This window comes from Tiliqua scincoides, chromosome 12, assembly GCF_035046505.1.
Source record: "Tiliqua scincoides isolate rTilSci1 chromosome 12, rTilSci1.hap2, whole genome shotgun sequence".
NCBI lineage: Eukaryota > Metazoa > Chordata > Lepidosauria > Squamata > Scincidae > Tiliqua > Tiliqua scincoides.
In genome coordinates, this window is record NC_089832.1 from 11,656,961 (window position 1) to 11,679,787 (window position 22,827).

The 22,827-nt window shown below is 42.3% G+C and overlaps 1 protein-coding gene across 3 annotated transcripts in view; it reads left to right on the top strand.

The window, feature by feature from the left end:
* DIAPH2 (diaphanous related formin 2) overlaps window positions 1-22,827 on the top strand; it is a 402,614-nt gene that overhangs the window by 47,072 nt on the left and 332,715 nt on the right. For all 3 annotated transcript variants that reach the window (XM_066640285.1, XM_066640286.1, XM_066640287.1), the window contains one exon: window positions 17,567-17,706. In XM_066640285.1, the coding sequence (XP_066496382.1) occupies window positions 17,567-17,706 (140 nt within the window). The remainder of the gene's footprint in view (window positions 1-17,566; window positions 17,707-22,827) is intronic.

Below are 22,827 nucleotides of genomic sequence, written 5' to 3' on the forward strand. Positions count from 1 at the left end.
ATCAAAAGGCTGATTAGCTGATACTTCACTGCTACAATAGCAGCTTCAATTGTATAGCTTAGCTACTACTTTTCAGCAATAGGAAGATGACAACTTTATCGCAGCCTCTGTCATGGTTTCATTACACAACAAACAATAACATACTTGGTGGTATTAGAACGTTGAATAGACAGAAGAACATTGGAGCAGCAGGCTTCAACTAAATGGGGCAGAAATATTCCTTATATCACTCTTATTTGCAATTGCAAAAGGAAGTTCTTGTTTTTCTTCAGTTGATATACAGGTGTCCCCTTGTATCCGCAGATCCCATATCCGCAGTTTCACTTATTCACAGTTCTCAAATTCATCGTGCTCAGGGCTTGCCTCCCCACATTTGCAAATACTTTGCAAAAGGAAGATTTTTCTTTTGTTTTGGAGCAGGAAGCAGGCTGCGAGAATCTAGATTTTAGCTGCTAGAGGAATGGTACAGGAAGCAGTAGTAAGAATGCTAACAGGAAGTCCTCTGCTGACCACTTCCTGTTTGCATTCTCACTGTCACTTCCTTTATTCAGGGGAACTTGAGAGGCTTGGCTGCTGTCTGAAGTTTTGGGCATCTGAGGTAGAGTCAGGGACCTAACCTCCACAGATACGGAGGGACGTCTGTAGTCTATTTTGGGCCAGAAATACAAAGAAAATTAAGGACTAAATAGACCAAATATATTAAGAACCAAAATAGTCCATGTTATTAAAATGGATAATAGCATTTTAAGTGTACAGTGGCAGCGTTCAGCAAGGTAACAATTGTGTACAACAGTGGTTCTCAAACTTCCCAGGATATTTACTCCTGGGGTAAGTCTTTGTGGGGGCGGGGGCAACAAAGCGACCCCCAGGATCGTGTCCCTGTGCGGGGAGGGGGTGCTATTTTTGAACAAAACGTGTGCTCCCAGGGTCCAGGAGGTGTGGGGAGTCCCGGGGAGTGCTTGCAGGGCTCCCCGCGGCTTCTCAATAGTGAAAGTTGCAAGTGCGATTAAACCGGAAGTGGTGTTCTTTTGCATCTTTTAGATTGTGTGTTCTTTTAGGACATTGAACCATTAGTTATTATTATTTGTTTGTGTTTTTCACAAACTGCTTTGTGAACTTTATATAAATACTGTCAACAACAACAATAATAATGGCAAAGCTGTATTTTATTTATTTATTTAATTGATTTCTACCCTGCCTTTCTCCTTGTGAGGATACTCAAGGCAGCTTATCTGAAAACACAATAAAAACCACATATAGCTTTATTTGCAGCTCAGTCATGTCCAGGACTGGGCTACTGGCTGGATTGCATTGTGACAGTGGACGGCACTTCCAGTGTCACAAAATAGTAGCTGCCAACATGTGGGGCACTCATTGGCAGCCATTTTCAGATTGCTACCACCAGAGGTTGCACCAGAGGCTGCGGCACTCTGCCTCTGCTGCTGGACCCTGCCATACCCACCGAAGAGGTTAAGGCAGTGGTTGGGATGGGTAGGGAGGCTGCAGGAGAAAGTGGATGCGCTGTTGATGGTGTGTGCTGGTTCCTATCTCTTATTTTGCCATCCTTCTCACTTCCCTTGTCCTCTCAGACATGTGCCAGCTATAAAGCTGGGACAGTTCTAAGGAGACACATTGAGGAGCAGGAAGCTTATGAAAGGGTAATGGGAGCAATTCCTTTTCCCCTCCAAAGCCTCCCAATCAACCCCCTGCTCATTTTGGTTTTGCTACATTGGTGGCGAGGGGTGGATAGGATTTGGCTCATAGTTTTATGCTTACTTATCGCTTTATTTATTTACAGCTATATTTATTTATAATTTATATAAATTATAGCTAATGTATTTTGTTATCAAACCCTTGTCAAGCAACATTTGCAAGTTTTTGAAGAGCACTTTTGCCACTGGTTTCATCTCATTTATAGTCCTTGGGCAATTTATGGCTCTGTTGTGCTACCTACAACACATTTTCTTCTTCAGACTCTAGCTTAATATTGAGCTGGAAATGGGATGAGGGTCCTCTGGAGACTTTCTATTAATGTATCACCATCACCACCACCCACTTACAAGTCAATTGAATTAGAAAGGTGGTTAATTCTATAAGTAACTGACACCATAATAAAACACACTATATATTAGTACTGCTACTTCTACAGCCTTCCCCTGCTGTAGAAGCAGTACGACTGAGACACTAATGTTCCAGATTAAGTGCTCTATGCTGGATTAGATCCAGATGCAAGATAGATACAGAGTATCTGTGCTATTTTCAGTTTTTTGTGTTATCTATTCTGAGACTAGCTCTTGATAGGGACCTGAACATGCAATCAGGCACGATAGTGATGATAACTGAGTGTTTGTGTATATGCACACACACAATTTTGGGGGCAATTGCTAAGAATTATTTGGATCCACAAAAGCATATGAACAGTAGTCTAAAAACACAAAATAAAATATTAATGTTGTACTTGCCACTTGACGACATCAGAAGCAGCTTGCTTCAGTTGCTTGGAAGCAGAAGCAGGAGTGTCTGGGCTTCTCAGAGGCATCTTGTTGGCCATTGTTGAAAACAGACTGCTGGACTAGAAGATCCAGCATGACTACTCCCACCTTCTTTGCCAGCCCAACTTTCCCAATCAAAATAGTTTGTTTTTGTTTGTGAAAAGAGTTTGTGAAATGCAGTTATAACAGCAAGAGGCCAAACCAATAAAAGTATGCATTATACTTGACCACCAAAGACTTTCAAAATGAACTTTCTGTCACCCTTGAGAATCATTTGTTAAAAGTGGAGGGTGATTCACAAAGAGAACAGGTTTCCTCACTGTTGTGTAGGGCTGCTCCCAAGATAGGGCTCTAAATTTTGTTCAGCTTGGTGTCTGTTGGTTGATGGGATTGGGTGCAGAGAGGTTTGTTAATCTATGTGGGAAGAAATCTCTAGAACAGGGGTGGTCACACTTCTTTGGCTCGAGAGCTACTTTGAAACCCAGCAAGGCCCGGAGATCTACCAGAGTTTTTTTTTACAATGTTCACGCCATCATAACATATAACATTTATGTGTACAATGTATGTTGGTGTACCTTGCATAACCGCATGAGCCAATATTGCACAACACAACATAATTAACTATAAACATTTTTTGTAATTACTTGAGTTTACTTTGTTGACTTGCACTGAAGTGAATCAGCCAAGGATGCATAGCCCAGACAGTAGCTGCTGGCAGCCAGCTTCAAGCACACTTCCAAATGTTCAACAGTCATGGTGGACCGGTACTTGGACTTAAAGATCTTCATGTAGGAAAAGGCTGACTCACATAAATAAGTGGAGCCCTTCCTGCCTCAGGTGCTCTTATATCCCTGAGGGCCCTATTGCCTTCAAGTGGCTGCAGCTGTGCAGCACACTCTGCTGGATGCCCAGGCCTTACCCTTAAAGGGGCCACTGCTGACACCACATCTACCTCCTCACCAGATCTTCCTTGATTCCAATACAGGGGGGGGGGAGCAGATCTCTATACAGACCAGTGCAAAAACAAGGGAAAGGTGTGGGGGAGGGAATATCTCTATTTAGACATCACAGCAAGACCAGTGCAAAACCCCTTGCACATAGAACCAACAGATGGAAGTTGGGGGGGGGGGGCAGATCTCCATACATACCAGTGCAAAAACAGGGGAAAGGTAAGTCATCCCCAGGAGAGTCAACGGGGCTCACTCCCAGGGATGTGTGGACAGGAGCTCACTCCCAGGGCGGGGCTCACTCCCAGGAATGTGTGGACGGGAGAGAAGCCTGCGATCGACTCATTTTGCCTGGCGATTGACTGGTAGATCGGGATCGACTTATTGAGCACCCCTGCTCTAGAACAACAAGCAGAAACTTTCAATAAGTGATCTTAATCTGCATATGAGAACATACTTGTTAAAGAACAAAAGCAGGTTAAGAGGATAAGGAACAGGCGCTTGTCTGTGTTCCTTGCCTAGTAAAGTACTAGATGGCTGCTAGAGAGAACTTCCTCTAAATTCCTACCAAAGCAAAAACCAGTTTCCTAAGGCAGCTATACACCTGCATGGTCACCTACAGAGCCACCCTCTGTCTCTACTGCACTGTTTTGTTCTCTTTGGTAAGGGGGTGAGGCTTTCTGCCCCTTAGCTGTCTGTGATGGTCTTTTACTGCCTCTTGCTCCATGCATCATCTGCTGCATCAGTGGTTGTTAAGACAAAAATGTTGTTAGGGAGCTGATCTGGCAGCCCTGCTTCTCAGAGATTTTCGAGTAAATGTGCTTGGTATAGTATTGCTAGTTGTTAGATGCATGTATAGATTGGTTGGTTCGTTTCTGTTTCTGTTCTCAGACTGTTATTGCAAACACTGTCATTGTTGGGACAAGAGCTTGCTTGTATAGTGCACCCTTGGTATTTGTGGGGGATCAGTTCTGCAACCTCTTGCAGATATTGAAATACACGGGGGTGGGGGCAAAGTGCCAGTGCCATAGGAACTTGCCTGGAGGCCATGCCAGGCCCTCCAGAGGTTGTGCTTGCCTCCCAGCCTCCTCAGAAGGCCTCCTGGACATGACTGGAGTTTGCCAGAGTGAACTGGAAGTGGCTTCTGGTTATGTCTTGGAGGCTCTGTGAAGTGCTGGCTTGGCATCCGTGAACATCAAGCCCTTGGATAAGGAGGGCTCACTGTACTCTAGTGCAACTAAGGGGCTCTTAAGGGACTCAGCCAACAGGATTGAACACTAAGCCCCTTGAGAGCATTTGCTAGTTTGTTTCTGTTTTTCAGAGGTGGTAGAGGAGAAACCGGTTCATATAACTCCCAAGTTCATTGTTTTTATATACATCGTCCTTGACTGACAGCTGTGTCTTTGACTTAAGCTGTAGTCTTATACACACTTACCTGGAAATAAATGACATGAGACATTGAACTCATGGAACTTCTAAAGTAGATTTATGTAGGATTGTACTTTTGGTAATATAGTCTTTTATTTGGGGCAAACAGCAAACTTCTAAATATTCTCAATTTTCCTGAAATAGACAAACATGTTAACCACAGAAGCAAATTCATTTTAATATTTATGCTCCCCTGTCCTGGAACATCATGTCTCAAGGACCTGTCAAACTTCTTAATGTTGTTTTGGGAGGTGTATCTGAACTGCCTCATACTATATCTTTCACGGACCTTGTGAACACTGTGCTCAGAGATTTAATGTGGCAGGCCTGTTAATGGAAGGACCTGTCTTTAAACAGATATTTGTTGCTGATTTGTGCTGCCTCTGACATCTCTGATTTTCTTTTCTTGATTTTATACTTCAAGAGGAGGGAAGTAGTTTGTGTCTTGCAGCAGGTAAGGACTGATGACTATATATTTTATTTTTCACATTTTTATACCACTCTTCTTCCCTTGCTCCAAGGAGTTCAGGGTGGAGTACATTATTCCTCTCCTCCTGTAGTCCTCTCAACAACCCTGTGAGGTGGGTAAGCCTGAGAGATAGTGACTGGCCCAGGGTCACCCAGGAAACTTCATGGCTGAGCAGGAATTTGAATCTGGATATTTTAAATTACTAAAATTAAAATTGGATAAATTAGTAGCTTTGAGCAACCAATGCTTGGGAGAAACTTCAAAAGAGTCTCAAAGGTTTGTGATGCTGAACGTCAACATGTCATTTCAAATTACTTTACTGATTTTTATGCTTCTAATTTTAGAACAGCCTGAGACATGTAATTAATGATACAGGACCTCAGACTGCCTTTCTTTATAGTCTTCCTTTATTATAAGGTGACAAGTTACCCAAGTTGAATTCCTCTCAAGGACTTTGAAATGTACTTTTTTTGGCTGAACTTGATATCCTTTTCAGTGCATATGCAATGCACTGCAAATACATAGACATTAAAAATCCATTACCATAAATAGCTCCTGTACTGAAAACCACCATTTAGAGCAATTCAGTGATCCATAATGAACTGAAAAGTTTAAAAGCCTCATGGGTTTAAGTGACCAGTACAGAACCAAAACAAAACAAGGTGAATTATAGAGCTATGTAGTGTTTTGCCGGAGGAGAAAACAATTAACAGTTATCCAAACAGAGTGGATAAGCCAATTTTCTTTGAAAAATACTAGCAGTTGCAATCAAGCTTTATTGATTACATAATTGGTATGGATCATGAAAATAAAACTGTGGTAGAACATTGAGGCTGTTACCTGTCATGTGACAGAATCAGGTTGAGGCTGTGTGAATCCTGCAAGTCTTGTTTGCAATGCAGGCTAAAATAAACCTGAAAGCCTGTTTTGTGATGTTTAGATCTGCACAAAACTAGAATTCCCATGGTTCGCCTTCTGGAGGGCCCTGCGCTGCATGGGGAGCCCTGCTGAGGCTGGCTCCGGGCTCCCCTGACCCCTGGGAGGCTCCTGCAGGCGGTGGTGAGTGGCAGTGCGCCCCTGCACCCTGATCAGTGGCAGCGCGCCTCTGCCTTCCCCCCACCCCCACTGCCTGCAGCAAAGACTTAGTGGCTCTCAAATTCTCCCTGAGAGTTTGAAAACCACTGTGCTAGAGGTTCTGTAACGGAACCCCAGCAGATAACGAGACTCGACCTGTATATATTTATAGGAGCTAGTATAGGGCAGTGGGCTAGGAGCTTTGGAGGAGAAAGTTCTCAGTTAGCATCTTCCTTTTGCTGTTGATCTCACTAGATCAGGGGTGTCCAAACTTTTAGGCAGGAGGGCCATATTATCTCTCTGACATTATGTCGGGGGCCGGGAGGGAAAAATTTACTTTTTTAATTTGAACAATTTTGAATGAATTTATGTAAATGAATATATTAGAACTAGACCGTATATGAACAAATGGAGGTCTCACAATTGCTCAAGGCCTGTAAAAGGCCTTGCACAAAGCAAGGCTGACCTTTCTGCTCTCACTGCTACTTCAGAGACTTGAAACAGCAATCAGTGGAGGGAGCCCTCGGTCCGTAGCTCATGCAAGAAGTCAAAACAGTCGCCCTCACGCTGAGAGCAGTTGTGTTGGACCAGCACGGGCTCCAGCAAGTCTTCAGAGGGCCAGAGGCTCATTGGAGACTGGGAGATCCCTGCGGGCTGGATTGGGGGTCCCTGAGGGCTGCAGATGGCCCCCAGGCCGGTGTTTGGACACCTCTGCACTAGATCATTGCAAGCTACCACCTTTCTGTTTCAGTATCTCCCTCTCTTCATGTGTAATTTGATAAGAATGGCTAACTTACAAGGCTGTTGTAAAGAATACTTGTGACACATCTGAAGCATGTTGGACATCAATTATATAAATGCTAAGTGTTGCATGCACAAACATATCCATTAATTCAATGTTAAAATGTTAGGACTTTCACTAAACTGTCAATTTTTATGGTTGTTTAAAATGGAAGAGGTCACATTAGTTTTCTTTTTTGGAAAACAAATTGAAAACTAATTTTCTTGTAGCAAAGTGGTGTGAACGTGTTTTTAGGTGGCATGTCTATAATGAAAAGAAATGAAGCAGTCTTGAGATTTGATTGAATAAGATGGAAAGTAATTATGGCGATGTTGACTCATTATAAAGCACTGAACACTCTTTACCTGCTTGTTCCTGCATAGATACTGAGGCAGCCTTTTTTTTTCTTTTGTGAAGAAGTAGCAGCAGCTATCCTTGCCTCTATGTATAATCATAGAGGTATTCTTGTGTCACTTAACTTCAGCATCACAGTGAATTATACTGTTAAAAATGATTGGAGATTGATATTTTGAAGAAAATCAGACTTGAAATAATGTCCCATAGAGCTCAGAACCAATGGCCAGTCCTGAACTTGCGGGGTTGAGGGCTTATTGGATTGGAAGCAAAACAAAGGTGCTTTCTGTATACTTTGGGGAGTACCTAGTTAGGCTGAAGTACCTGCATTTGTAAATTAGAAAAAAATTAAGGTTAGCAAAAAAAAATCCCACAAAAATTGAAGTGGGTGGGCGTGGCAGAGATGAAATTGACTTGCTTCAGTCAATTGGGCAATTTGAGTTGGGGAGATACAGTGTTTTGTTGCAGGCCCCTCTTGTATGCACTCTCTTCTTATTGGATAATCGGATTGGAAAAAAAGGGGTCTCCCCAGAATAATGTAGTGATTTCTATATATTTGGGGAACCCTAGAGATATAAAGGTACATAAGTACAAAAGTATATAAAGTTGTAAAGTAAAAGAAAAAGTAAAGAGGAAAAAATGCAAAATGGCCTAATGTGGATTGAACATTTTTCATTGCCCATGGATTGTGGACTACTAAGTTGCTGAACAGTGTAAAAGACAGCAGAAGAGAGAGAAGGGTGGGAAGAGGTGATTGGCCTGCCTGAGGACCCAATCCTATCCAAGTTTCCAGCACCAATGCAGCCACAATGCAGCCCCGAGGTAAGGGAACAAATGTCCCCATTCCTTGAGGAGGCCTCTGACTGCCCAACTGCAAGATGCAATGCATGCCCCGCTGAGATGGCTGCTCCAGTCCTGGAAAATTGGATAGGATTGGGCCTTGAGTCATGTACAGCTTAGAGCAGCGATTTTCAATCTTTTTCATCTCATGGCACACTGACAAGCACTAAAATTTTCAAGGCACACCATCAGGTTTTTGCCAATTGACAAGGCACACTCTGCTGCCAGTGGGCAGCTCACAACCCCATTTGCCCTACTAAAAAATGATCTTCCCACAAATTCCTGTGGCACACCTGTGGACCACTCGTGACACACCAGTGTGCCACGGTGCAATGGTTGAAAATGACTGGCTTATAGTATCCTAGAGGCAGGTATTACAATTGGAGAGAAGCAACAGTTTGTTGCCAGTCCTTTCCACACCATTGTGTTAGGCCGTCTATGGTTATAGCTAGTCTCTTGGATTCAGTATGTTTTGTTACCATTCCTAAACGTGTTTTTTTGGAGTGGAGACAGGGGTTGGGTGGGAGAGACTCAAAAGCAGACTTTAACTTGGTTTAATGACACAGTAATGTAGCCCATATGTCAGTCCCATGTGGCTTACAACCACTGTCTCTTGATTCTTCTGGCTTTTGTAATCTCTAAGGATGAACACAGAAAATGTCTTGCTTTGTTCCAGCTTTGACTCTGGCTCTGAAATTTCTTTGCGGACGCCAGAAGTGCCTCTTTGCCCAGATTTAAAGAAGTGTTCTGTGGTGCCTGCTGCAGTGTTTCAGTTTTGTGTCTTGTTGCTTTCTGTCCCCCTGAACTCTTTCTTGTTTTTATTCTTGATCCCTTTTTAGTCTGGAAGCTCTGCAAGACTGGATATCTTCCATGCTGTGCTTCAAATCTTTTTTTTTAAGCCTTCCTGTGCACTACACTTACATTGACCTTGACTCTTAAACTACCTTCCAAGATGATGCTGGAATTATTACTTCAGCACTGTACAGTGGTGGTGAAGAGAAGTGGGAATGTCGCTACCTATGCACCATGTAATGGGCATAAAAATGGCCGTAAAAAAGACACACCGACAGTGGTACTTGAACACTTGAGGCTAAATTTCAAGAAAGCCTCTTGCACCTGTTAAGATGTTTGTATTGATCATTCATTTCATGTTGACTGATCTTGGTGGTAGGGAAAAAAGGTTGGCAAGAATTTAGGTGCTTACAGCCCTTTCACATAATCCAAACAGCGCTTCATTTTTAACCTCTCCTAGTAAACTTGCATTTCATTACCGGGGGGCAGTCCACAAAGTTCAATGTGGAATGGGATGTATTTTTTATATCCTCTTAGTAGATTATTTACTATATTTGGGGCAAAATCCCAAGGCTATGGCGATGAAAAACAAATGCCATAGCAGTTTATTTTAGCAGATATGTGTACTTACTAATCATTAAAATTAAGCTGAGATTTTAAAGATTCTTTTACCTTTGTTGAAAAGCAAATCTTTTTTGGGAGTGGGGTGGGGGGAGCTTTGGGCTGCTCTTTGAAGTTTTATCTACTTTTATCTAAGGCAGTGTTTTTCAAACTATGGATCAGGACCCACTAGGTGGGTTGTGAGCCAATTTCAGGTTGGTCCCCATCCATTCCAATATTATATTTTTAATATATTATACTTGATGCTACCTTGGTATATGACTGCATTTGGGGAAATGTTACAGATCTGTACTTTTAACAAGCTACTGTAGATATGCTTTTAACAATGATAGTCAATGGGACTTACTCCTGGGTAAGTGTGGGTAGGATTGCAGCCTAGGATTGTTTAAAAAAAAAATTATCTCATGACATCACTTCTGGTGGGTCCTGACAGTTTCTCATTCGAAAAGGTGGGTCCTGGTGCTAAAAGTTTGAGAACCACTGCTCTAAGCGCACAGAAATTGTTTCTGAAATGCTGGGAATGTATGCAGTCCCTCCCCAGCTCACAGGGCACAACTTGTGGAAGCTTCCAAGCCTGGAGAGCAAAGCAGCTGCATATTCACTGAGCTTCTCTGACCGATCTTCCCAATCCAATACCTGTCCTCTGACTACAAGTTTTACATCTCTGCTTAAGTTGTGTCCAAGACTTGTATTCAAGTCTGGAAGCAGAAAGTAGAGAAACTCTTTGATTTCCATGTAATTTTAGTTACCCCTGCTAATTGGGTAAGAGGCACATTTTCAAGTGGGTGCTCCTCTTTGTAGCAGGGGGAGAGTAACTGGCCCACCTCATCCCAGCAGTGTCTTTTCTAGTGACTGTCTGCTGGTGTTCTTTTTGCATCTTTTCAGATTGTGAGCCCTTTTGGGACAGGGAGCCATTAGTTGTTTGTTTGATTTACTCTGTAAACCGCTTTGTGAACTTTTAGTTGAAAAGTGGTATATAAATAATAATAATAATAATAATAATAATAATAATAATAATTTGCTTAGTTGTTCATCAGAAGCTCAGCTCATGTGAACTCGTGTCTCTCATTGAATGTATAAATTTCAACACAAAGTTCACAAAAGTTTTACCAGCTTTACTTATCATTTGTAGGTTTCTCTGTCCTCTGCATGATTGCTATGCCAACAGCCAGGATTCCCCCAACCAGACCTCATTGTTCAGCGGAGGGGGGGGTGTTTCCACCCCCTTTTTCCTCTTCCTCCTGTCACCTGACTCCTTCCCTGGGCTTGCCTCAGCCCCAAGGTAGCACTCATGTAGCCTGTCCAGGTGTATTTCTTATCACTGACCCTGAGTGTCTTATGAAGCTATATGCCCTCCCCTTCCTGGCCTGTCTCCCTTTCATCCCCACCATCAGCTCCACCCCCTGAGGGTGTCAGCCAAGTGCAGTCCATACCCTCCTAGTGATGCCACTGTCAAAGATGAGAATTTCTCAGAGTTCCTTGGGGTTGAAGGGCCAGCATTGCCCCAGAGTAGGGAGGCCCTAATCCTGTGAGGAGCAGCTAGCCTGTGCCTTGATGGCATGGGGGGCAGCAGGAAGTCCGGACATATAGCAATGCATTAGCTGTACGGTACTGGTGGCTGCTCCCTGCCAGGGTTGTGATGGGACAGCTGGAGTCACAGAGTTGGTGAAGCAAGTCCAGATGCAGACACTATTCTTTGCCATTAAAAATGGGAGCTTCTTTTTTGTTTGTTTGAGAATAAGTATCTTTTAATCACTCTGTGTTTTTTTAAAACCCCTAATTTTGTGAGCAGAGTGTTGATAGAAATTTGGCAATAATTTTGTCAGTTTCTTCCAATACCTTTGTACAACTTGAATGGTTCAAACACTATTCCTTGCTGTTTCATCAGTGGACTGGCAGCCTAATCCTGTGCATGTCTACTTGGAAGTAAGTTCCATTAGAGTCAATGGAGCTTACTCCCAGGAAAGTGTGGCTAGGATTGGGCTGTTAATTTGTTCTTGAAGCAGTACTTATATTATCTTACCTGGGCTATTGTCATATGGCAGTGGTACTCAAACCTTTCCGGCCAGTGGCTCCCTTGACCCCAGTGGCTGTTGGCCATGACTCCCCATCATGTTCCTGATGGCTGGAAGTGACATCATTAAACAGGAAGTTGCCAGAAATATTAACTATATTAATATTAATTATATTAATCATATCATTTATTAAATGCATTTCTTAAAAATATATTATTAATACACAGCAATATACATGCTTTATAAATGATCGACTGCTGATCTCTGTTGGAGACAGGATGCTGGAGTAGGTAGATTTTTGTCTGGTCTAGGAAGACTCATTTTTTTAACTTTGTAAGCATACCAATAGAATTGTTTTATCAAATGAACTTTGTGAGCAACCAGTCTGACCAGCATTACACACACACACACACACACACACACACCCCTGTGGACCCCAATCCAACTAGTCATTTCTCCAATTTCCTTGGATAGGATTGAACCCTTTATTTAATGAAATCAAATTTTTCCAGCAGATGGTGTGGAAAACAAAAATAGACCATGAAAATATATCAGACCTGTTAAGGGTTTGGTTAGGAAGCTGATTTGTCTCCTATAGAGACAAGGGCAGGAGGTCTGGTCTAGAGGGTAGAGCCTCCGTCTGCCTGAAGATAACATCCACAAGGTCGCCAGTTCGAGGCCACCGGCACCGTGCGACCTTGAAGCAGCTGACAAGCTGAAGCCGAGCTATTCCATCTGCTCTGAGCGTGGGAGGATGGAGGCCAGAATGTGAAACCAGATCAGAGAGAAACACCTGGACTGTTGTGGTTCTTGAAAGATAGAACCTTCTTTCAAATTGTAAAAATCCCTATTTAATAAGGGATTTAAATAAAGCCTGCCTATGTAAACCGCCTTGAATAAAGACCACGAAAGGCGGTATATAAATACTTATTATTATTATTATTATACTAGGAGATGCACAGCTCAAGCCTATGCATGTCTACTCAGAAGTAAGTCCCATTAGAGTCAATGGGGCTTACTCTAAGGAAAGTGTGGATAGGATTGGGCTGGCAATCACTTCATCAAAGGCTGATAAGTATTCCCTTCAAATAGCAAGATTCATCACTTTAAAAATACAGCCTTTCCTCTTCAGTCAAACAACAAGATTAATGAATCACTTTAAAAACAGTACCCTTTTTCTGCTCCTGGCCAAGTAAAGTGTGTGCTTCTCTACCCCCCCCCCCTTTGCCAACTGCATGGAAACAACTTTAAGACCCCTGGGAAGTGTTTTATTTGGGGAGGGGGAGGAAAGCAGGAAGATTTGGTGATTGAAAGGGGGGAGTGGAAGAGGGAGAGGGTTGAAAAGAGAGATTTCACTCTGATGAGAAGCAATCCCAGGCTGCGAACTAGGAACCAACCAGATAAGGATCAAGAAGGGTTTCTCTCTGATGGTCAGCAAGGGCAAGGTCTGCAAACTGAGCATGCTCGGTACTTGCCAGATGGGGGTTGGAGTCTAAGAGCTTTGGAAACAACATGCAGCAAACACAGAAGGCTACAGCCTTGGAGTGGAGGGAGAAGAAGGCGGGGTGGCAGTAGCCACTCTCGCAGCTGAGCAATTCCCGTTTCTTCTGCTTTAAAAAAAAGTGCAGATGACAGGCAGAAGACGGGCTCATATTCTGCCCAGGGGTGTGACTATCGCTGCAAAGAGGACATCCCGCGCCTCCCCTTTGAGTTCTTGGCGCCTCCCTAAAGAGCCGCGCCTCACAGTTTGAATAACACTGTCATATAGGTATACTATACAAGTCAGCATGGCAAGTTGCTGAGACTTTGCTGGAACGCAAAGAGTGACTTGCATGTCATCTGACATAGTGCACCAGTGTGTGAATGCTTAATATTGATTTTATTAATTGATCTTAGAGGTTAGATTGTAAGTACCCAGAGAGTTACTGGCAACAAAAGAATATGCTGAAGGTGCAGTAATATTGGCATGAAAATATTATGTTACTTTTTCAGCACTAGTTAGTACAGCTTGCTGACTTTTGTGCCTCCATAATTAGCTTAGTATATTTGCATTATACAGATTCTTATGATTAATGAAGGTGTAAAAATGCGATGTGGTACAGAGGTTAAATGTGTACAAGTTACCATACATGAAACAAATGACTTTGAACTCTGCTCCTTGTGCTAGTGATGATGTGGTTGTAAAGGAGAACTGGTGTTATAAGGATGTTGATCCAGTGCTACAATTCATAGTGTAAGAGACAGGAGGGGACAAAACAGAGAAGGTTGTGGATTGTTTAGAAATAAGCAACGTGTGTATTGTTGCATTGATATGATCCACACTCACAAACTTACGTGTGTTCTTTTTTTCTCTCTTTCTCTTATATTGTAACTTTTTTGTTCATGGATTGTAGAAAAAGTGCATCCTAATGTTTAGACCTATCACACTTGTGTTGATGTTAGTTAATCTGAAAATTGTTATTGTTGAATTGTGAGTTAATTTGAAAAAAATGGTTGTTAATCTGAAGGGAAAAAAATGTCCAAAGAAGAGACTCAATTTAGGATACTGAATTCGCACACACCTAAAGTATCCTGTGTATTATGTTTATAGAAAGCTTATAAACAGCTCTTCCTAAACCTCATTATAATTGCTCAGTCTTAAACCTTTCTACTTATCCTAAAATTGCAGTGTGCTACTGAGCAAAATTTATATTCATTTGGGCAGCCATGATATCTTGATCAACTTAAACTCATCTTACCAAATTTTGACTGACATTCGTTTGAACTATAGCTGCCACAGAAGAGAGGAAGGGCTGAGCAAACACCACATCCAGATCTGATTGATACATATTAGACTTGACAATCTGATTGAAAATGCTTGTAAGCATACATTTTTTTTTAAAAAAAAAAGAAAACTAAGATAACTTAAAATTTGGATTATTATTGTAACAAAAAGCTGAAAGTTTATTGCATCAACAGTTCTCACAGTTAGTCATATTTTTTGATCTGTAGAAATTGCCCTGGGCATGACCTGAAGCATGCTGAAGCCTGGGTAGTTTGTATGCATTGTGTTTTTGATCAAACGTACAACTGCATGTGTCAAGCATGTCACTAAACAATAGCCTGAAAACTGAAATTCTGGGAATTGGTGTAAAATATAGTGGGCCCTCTTTATCTGCAGGTGTTTGGTTCCAGAAACCCACACAGATAACAAATTCTGCAGATGGTCAAGTCCCAGTAAGAAAATGATATAAGTGGAAATTCGTGCAAATAGCAATCATTGCCTAACATTGTGTACATTTGTGCAAGAAAACAGCCTAAGACATACTTAAACATGTGTTAATTGCATTGTGAGCTGGATGTGAAATGAATGAGGTGACCGAGTGCTGTGCAATGGCTGGATATGTGAATTTTTTTTAAAAAATTCAATCCATGTTTGGTCAAATCCATGGATGCCAACCCCATGGATAAGAAGGACCCAGTGTGTTTGTGTGAAAGGCCATGATCCAACTCAGAGTTAAGTTCAGTGAGTAACTCCATTAAAATACATAGCTATAATATGCTTTAACAAATTCTTAAGAAAGATTATTTCTTTCTCATTGTTTGCACATTAAGCCGTGTTATGCAGTGGATAGAATTTAAGAGAAGAAGCCTTCTAAGCTCTTAAGGCATACTTTATTTTCATATCTTTTTGCTTAATAATAACTGGGTTACAGTTTAGTGCTAAATCATGGTTTAACACAGGGGTCTCCAAACTTTTTGGCCAGAGGGCCGCATCAAATATCTGGCATGGTGTGGAGGGCCGGAAAAAAAAAATTAAAAATAAATAAATTAGAGATGGAACTTAGATGAGTGAATAAATTAATGAATGGGCTCATTCATTCAACCTCTGTGGCCCTCAGAACACCCTCCAGGCACAATCAGAGCACAGTTCTGGTCATGTTCAGTTGAGTGGGTCAGAGACTTTCAGGGGACAAGAGGTTGGCTGCGGGCCGGAAAGAGGCTTGCTGTGGGCCGCATCTGGCCCCCGGGCCGGGGTTTGGAGACCCCTGGTTTAACGCTACTATCATGAGTCTTGGGCTGAAATCTTCTACTCTTGGCTTATACGAGAATGAAATTTATTGTTTTTGTTTCTGGTTCAAAAAAAAAATTGTCATTGCATCTCTACACAGAATTATCCAGAATTATTCTAACAATAGTTTGGGAATAAGTTTGGTTTGATATCCTAGCTTGTTCACAAATCTTGGTTAGAATAAACCAGGATTTGTAGCATTAGTACTCTATGAGAAATACTGGTAATGTTGAAACAGGAGTGACAGCCAAGAGTTTTGCTTTCCTATCTACCTATATCCCGCTATCTCCCAAGTGGACATTCAGATCGACTTGGAGGGATGAGGGGGTGAGCTTTAGGCGAAACCATGGTTTAGCATTGCATCAGAACCTGGACATATCTTAAATTGTAATGCTGAGGGAATAAAATGTATTTTATTACATATTTTAATACATAGCCATGTATTTTCTAGCATTAGCTTTAACGGTTAGTAAGGATTATTTCAGCTTAAATGTAATGTGTCTAGGATTAGTATTTTGGATGCATTTACATTACCTGAATATTAGTTTTAAATAGCATACTGCATAAAATGTTTTTGTTTTTGTTTTGGAAGTGAATTGAAGAACTCTGCTCTAATCTCTTTATTTTGACTGTTAAAGAATGAGCGTACAGATACAATGTTTCTTGACACTTAGGGCCCAATCCTATCCAGCTTTCCAGTGCTGATGCAGCTGTGCCAATGGGGCATACACTGCATCCTGCAGTGGAGGGAGGGCAGTCACAGAGGTAGTCAAGGTAAGGTAATATTTGTTCCCTTATCTCTGGGTTGCATTGCGGCAGCACCAACCCTGAGAGGTTGGATAGGACTGGGCCTTTAGACATCAAGAGATCAGGAACGTCTCTCTCACGTTGTATTCAAGGGTAACAGTGCCTTAATAACCTTAATCAGGGTTTGCTCTTAAACAGTTCTTAAAAACAGAGTGTTAAGATGGTTTTAAATCTCTAGTTAAGAATTATCTCTGGATAGCATGGTTAGATCAGAACAAACCTTAACTATGATTAAGGTTCATGGGGGAATTAGTACAGGTGGGACCTTTGTATCCATGGGGGATCTGTTCCTGGACACAGAAAATTGCGGATAATCATATCTGTGATTTTCTTCCCACCTGGACTCCAAATGTGACTGGAACCTTGCTTTGGTTGTGTCTGGAGCCCTTCTGAGCCTCGGAGAGGCCACCTGGCACCGCGTGACACTGCACGCAGCTTCTCCAAGGCTCAGAAAATCTCTCATATGCAACTGGAACGAGGTTTCATTCGTGTCTGGGAGATCTGTGGTGGGGGTTTTCATAAAACCAGAAGTGACTTTTTAAAAAAAGCCTCTTAGAGGCCATGTATGGATGCGCACAGCCTTTGCTGGGCTCAAAGGACCCTCTGGAGGTGAGGGGAGCAAAGCTTCCCTCACCTCCGGAGAGGGGAAGTGGGGCGCTCCCTGGTATCCATAATTTCAGTTAACCACAGTGGAGGGGGGGTTCCGGAACTGAACCCCCATGGATAGCGGACCATACCTGTATAGCTTTACCTTGAACAGACATGCAAGAATTTATTGAAAAGGTTTGGCATTTGTGGATATGGGAAACATTCATCTTATCTGTGTTTATCAAATAACATACTGGTTTTGTTTTAATGTACCAGAATAAAAGGTGTTTCTTTTTTCCTTATGAAGGGAGGCCTGAAAAACAGTAAACATGAGTGCACTCTGTCATCCCAAGAATATGTCCATGAGCTACGATCGGGTATCTCGGAGGAAAAACTTCTCAACTGTTTAGAGTCTCTGAGAGTCTCTCTTACAAGTAATCCAGTCAGGTAGGTGGTAGAAATTGTTCTTCAAGGCAGTTGGAGGTAGTGGTTTGTACGGCACTATACATTAAAAGGTATAACATTATAAAGCATTACCATATCTGAACTGAAGTGCAATGAATTGAAGGAAATGTGTTGAGTGAAGTAAGGACATATAGGTTCCGTTCCTGGAACCCAGCGTGCGACCTCCCCTGGCCTCAGAAAGATGCCAGAAGGCCTTAGAAATGACCTTCCTTTTTTGCAAAAACCAGAAGTTTGTTTCAGAGGCCTTCTAGGGGCCTTTTGAAGGCCACACACAGCCTCTCTGGGTCTCAGACCACCTAAATTTTGACCCTCCTGATGTGGGTTGGGACCTGGATTTTGTCCAATCTGTGGGTCCCCACTCTGCAGGTAAGGAGGTCGGACCTGTACATGTTCTCGCTGCCTCTGCCCTCTGTGCAGGAGATAGTATGTCCAAAGTTGGTCTATGTGCTTTATTTTATGCTCACAGGGCAACTTGGGACGACGTTCTTGTGTGGACGTGAATATTGGTGAAGGCAGTGCTACTGAATCAAATGGGAAAGGACAAGTGTGTCCAAACACAATGAAGGTGAATTAGGTTGGGGCATACTGAAAATACCAACCAGACTGGCCAAAATATCTGACAAGACTCCTGTTCTGATCCTGAGAGCTGCTGTTCAAAAACATGTGTGATGGACATTCTTGTGGCTACAGGAACTGCATAAAATAAAGCAACCATTACCTACTTTTAATTGAAAATGTATTTGTATTTATTTGTTTTTGTATCCCTTTGACTTCTGATTCCACTGGGTTAAATCAAATTGTTTACATCTGGTGGTAAATAAGGCTCATGACTGAAGGATGAAAGTTGCTAACCTGTAAGGTATAATTTTGTTTGATATGCTCAACCATATGGTCTATTTGCTAATAATATGTCTGGTGAATTTCAGACATCTCTCCATCCTGCCTGTTCCTTTGGAGTTTGAATATGTCAAGGTTTACCAACTGGGCTTGACAGTTATCAGCTGGAATGTGAGGAATGTTGGCAGATACTAGCTTCTTTGCTAAGAAGTACCTTCTCAGTAGAGATTAAAAGGAAATGAACCTGTGGTGTTTTAGGTGTTGTAGATAAGGGGGCCAGGCTCACTTGGTTTAACATGCTGTTTTTTCAAATTGTGGATTGCTGTTATTTTGCTACCCATGTTGTCTTTCCCAGTACTTCAATGGCTCCCTGCTTAAATAATTTCAATAACAACATAATGTGCCATGTCTCCTCGAAAGAACTGGTGAAAAGTTCTCTTATATTTAAGGGGATAAAAACATAAGAACAGCCCTGCTGGATCAGGCCATGGGCCCATCTAGTCTAGCTTCCTGTATCTCACAGCGGCCTACCAAATGCCCCAGGGAGCACACCAGATAACAAGAGACCTGCTTCCTGGTACCCTCCCTTGCAGGATGATGAAAGTAGCACAAACATCCTCACTCTTTTATAACATAGCTGATTGTGGTGTATGGATAAGATTTAAGTGTTTGAGCTTTATTTAGCGTTCATGTGGAACATATGATTTGATTGGAGCAGATATAAACACAGATTTGTTTATTAAGGTGAGAAACCATGCAATCACATGCAATTTAGTTTGTTTATTCAGTCCAGCAGTGGAATTCCTGACACTTTGTTATGCTAATCATTATAGTAGTGAAAACTCAGTATTTCACATGGCTTATTAGTGTTAGTCATTCGTTACTTATAACAATAATGTTTGGTGAGGTTTTACAGGAGGTTTTAAAGGAGTTACCTTTATGAAACAAATATAGTTGAGAATGAACACACACACAAGACTGTATATTTTTGCATGCCCACAGGATGACTGTGAAAATGTAGAATGTCATTATGTGCACCTGGTTTAAAAATTGGTTGTAATACTTAAGGCTGTAGAGAGGAGCCTGAAATTTGTCAGGTGTATCTAGTGGAATATATAGCACATAGTAGTAACCAGGAGTTTGGCTCATCCAGCAGTTTGGAGCCAAAGAATATGACAAGGTGGATAGTATGCACTATTCCTACTTCCTGTGGATCCTCATGCCCTTCTGAACATCTGCTCCTAGGATTCATGGGCCTCTCCAGAAGAGCATATGATGTTGTGGAATATCAATTGATTTGTTTTTGTATATTGGCACAAGGATATTTCCTTGGTTGATACAGTTACTCCCCCTTTCTGAACACTTCTGGCCCGTGCTTGATGGTGTTTCTCAGATGAACTGGACTTCCATCTTTCAGCTTGCCAGTTCAAAGCCTGCTGCATACTCTATACCAAGCACCAGGCAGAATAAATTTTGCAAAGTAAGCAAAGGCTGTCAGTAGAATGATCTGCACAGTGGAAATGAATGTTGAACAGGAAGGAAAAGAACTGAAAAACTGAATGTATCAGAAATATTTATAAATATAGACAATGTTGACAAGAGTCATTTTCCAGGCTTGGCAGCACTGCTGTTCTTTTGATGAAAACCACCAGTTTTTTCACACCACTGAATTTGTGTCTTGTTCAGGCTGTTTTGCGTCTGACTTTGTATTGTGTGCCATTAATTCCAGGATGTCACTTGTATGAAAAATGTGTCCCTTGTCCATGCTATGTGAACAGTGCAGGACACATGGCATACTGAGAGAAAATGTATTGAATTCAGCACACTTCTGAGGGATCTCTGACCGAAGCAAAGTGAGGGGAAGCATAGCATGTAAACATGATCTTGTGTGACATGTTCCAGTGTAAAGACAGAGGAGAGTCAATTCAGTCTTTTGAGACCTTCTGTGAAAGGCTGTCTGACTCATTTCGACTGCGACTCTGACTCCCGACACAGTCCTTGTTTTATTAATGTTCCTGTTTTCTCCTTTAACTGCTTTTGCATTCAGGACACGAACAGTGTTATCTATTCTTCTGCCAGCTTTGTATCAAACTTTCCCCATGTTTTTCCTTTCTGTTGTCACCTTTGAGTCTTAATTGTCTTTTTAGTTAAATGGTGATGCTTGGGGCTTATCTATCTCTTCTTGTATTCTGTTACTGCTATAGTTTTAGCTGCTGTCTTTGTTCAGATGACTTTCAAATCTCCCTTTTAACATCCAGTTGAATTCTGTATTGTTGGGCTCTATCAGAAAGTATCACTGCAAATACATTCATATTCTGAAATACTTTGCCTTTACAATTTCTCCTTGTCTAATCCTGAAACTGCTCTCTGTTCCAGTTGTGACTAGAATTGTGTCCTTTCTTTCTTTTTTGTTTTTGTTTTTTTCAATCACCACCTTCTCTTTTGGTATATATGAAAGTACTGGCATGAGGAGGAAGGTGCTGGTGTCCCCTTAATTCTCACAGTTGCAATATGATTGCTTGTTCTTTGTTTTTCCTTCTTGCTTCTCATGAACCTCCCATACGTACACAAATATTTTTAACAGACTAGTTTTATACAAAAAGATGCGACAAGATCATAGCTAAATATTTACAGAACTCTCAAGCAAGCAATCAATGACACATGCAATGCGGTGATGGGAGAGAGGAGGAGTGGGTTGGGTTAAATGATCCATGTAGTCCATTCATATGGCTAAATATAGCCAGGTGAGGTACAGGTGAGGTATCGGTATCCGTGAGGGATCCATTCTCGAACCCTCCGCAGATACTGAAATCTGCAGTTTTGGCTCCTTTAAGTCTCCAGAGGCTTTTTGAAATCTGTAGAAGCCGCACGCGTCGGCCTGCAGCCTCTGAGGACTTCAGAATGACCCAAAAAACTGGAGAAATGAGAAATAATGCAAAGTGATGTTTTTAATGCTTTATAAGGCATTGAGACGGAAAGCTCTTCAACCTCTCCAGACTGAGAGCAAAATCCAAGGTCCAGCTGAAATGTCTGCGTGACTTCCTCTTTGCCGACGATGCAGCTGTCACTACCCACTCTGCCAAAGATCTCCAGCAGCTCATGGATCGTTTTAGCAAGGCCTGCCAAGATTTTGGACTGACAATCAGCCTGAAGAAAACACAGGTCATGGTTCAGGATGTGGACTCACCTCCCTGCATTACAATCTCTGAGCATGAACTGGAGGTTGTCCATGACTTTGTGTACCTTGGCTCAACGATCTCCGACACTCATTCTCTCGATGCCGAGCTAAACAGGCGCATCGGTAAAGCAGCTACCACGTTTTCCAGACTCACAAAGAGAGTCTGGTCCAACAAGAAGCTGACGGAACATACCAAGATCCAGGTCTACAGAGCTTGCGTCCTGAGTACACTTCTGTACTGCAGCGAGTCATGGACTCTTCGCCCACAACAGGAGAGGAAACTGAGCGCTTTCCACATGCGCTGCCTCCGACGCATCCTCGGCATCACCTGGCAGGACAAAGTTCCAAACAACACAGTCCTGGAACGTGCTGGAATCCCTAGCATGTATTCACTGCTGAAACAGAGACGCCTGCGTTGGCTTGGTCATGTCGTGAGAATGGATGATGGCCGGATCCCAAAGGATCTCCTCTATGGAGAACTTGTGCAAGGAAAGCGCCCTACAGGTAGACCACAGCTGCGATACAAGGACATCTGCAAGAGGGATCTGAAGGCCTTAGGGATGGACCTCAACAAGTGGGAAACCCTGGCCTCTGAGCGGCCCGCTTGGAGGCAGGCTGTGCAGCATGGCCTTTCCCAGTTTGAAGAGACACTTTGCCAACAGTCTGAGGCTAAGAGGCAAAGAAGGAAGGCCCATAGCCAGGGAGACAGACCAGGGACAGACTGCACTTGCTCCCGGTGTGGAAGGGATTGTCACTCCCGGATTGGCCTTTTCAGCCACACTAGACGCTGTGCCAGAACCACCTTTCAGAGCGCGATACCATAGTCTTTCGAGACTGAAGGTTGCCAATAATAATAATAAGGCATTGGGAGGCCTTGGGGGGGGGAGAACACATTGAACCAGAGCTATAGATATAAAACCTGCATATAAACAGGTTCTGCCTGTATTTAGATATTGTTTAATGTCATGTGATTTTGACTGTCAGATATAGGGTCCTCTGTCCAAATTTCAGTGTGTGGAGAGTGTTCACACTTTCTGGTTCTACAGGGTTAATAATCTGGCTATCGCAGCAACTCTTAAAATCCATAG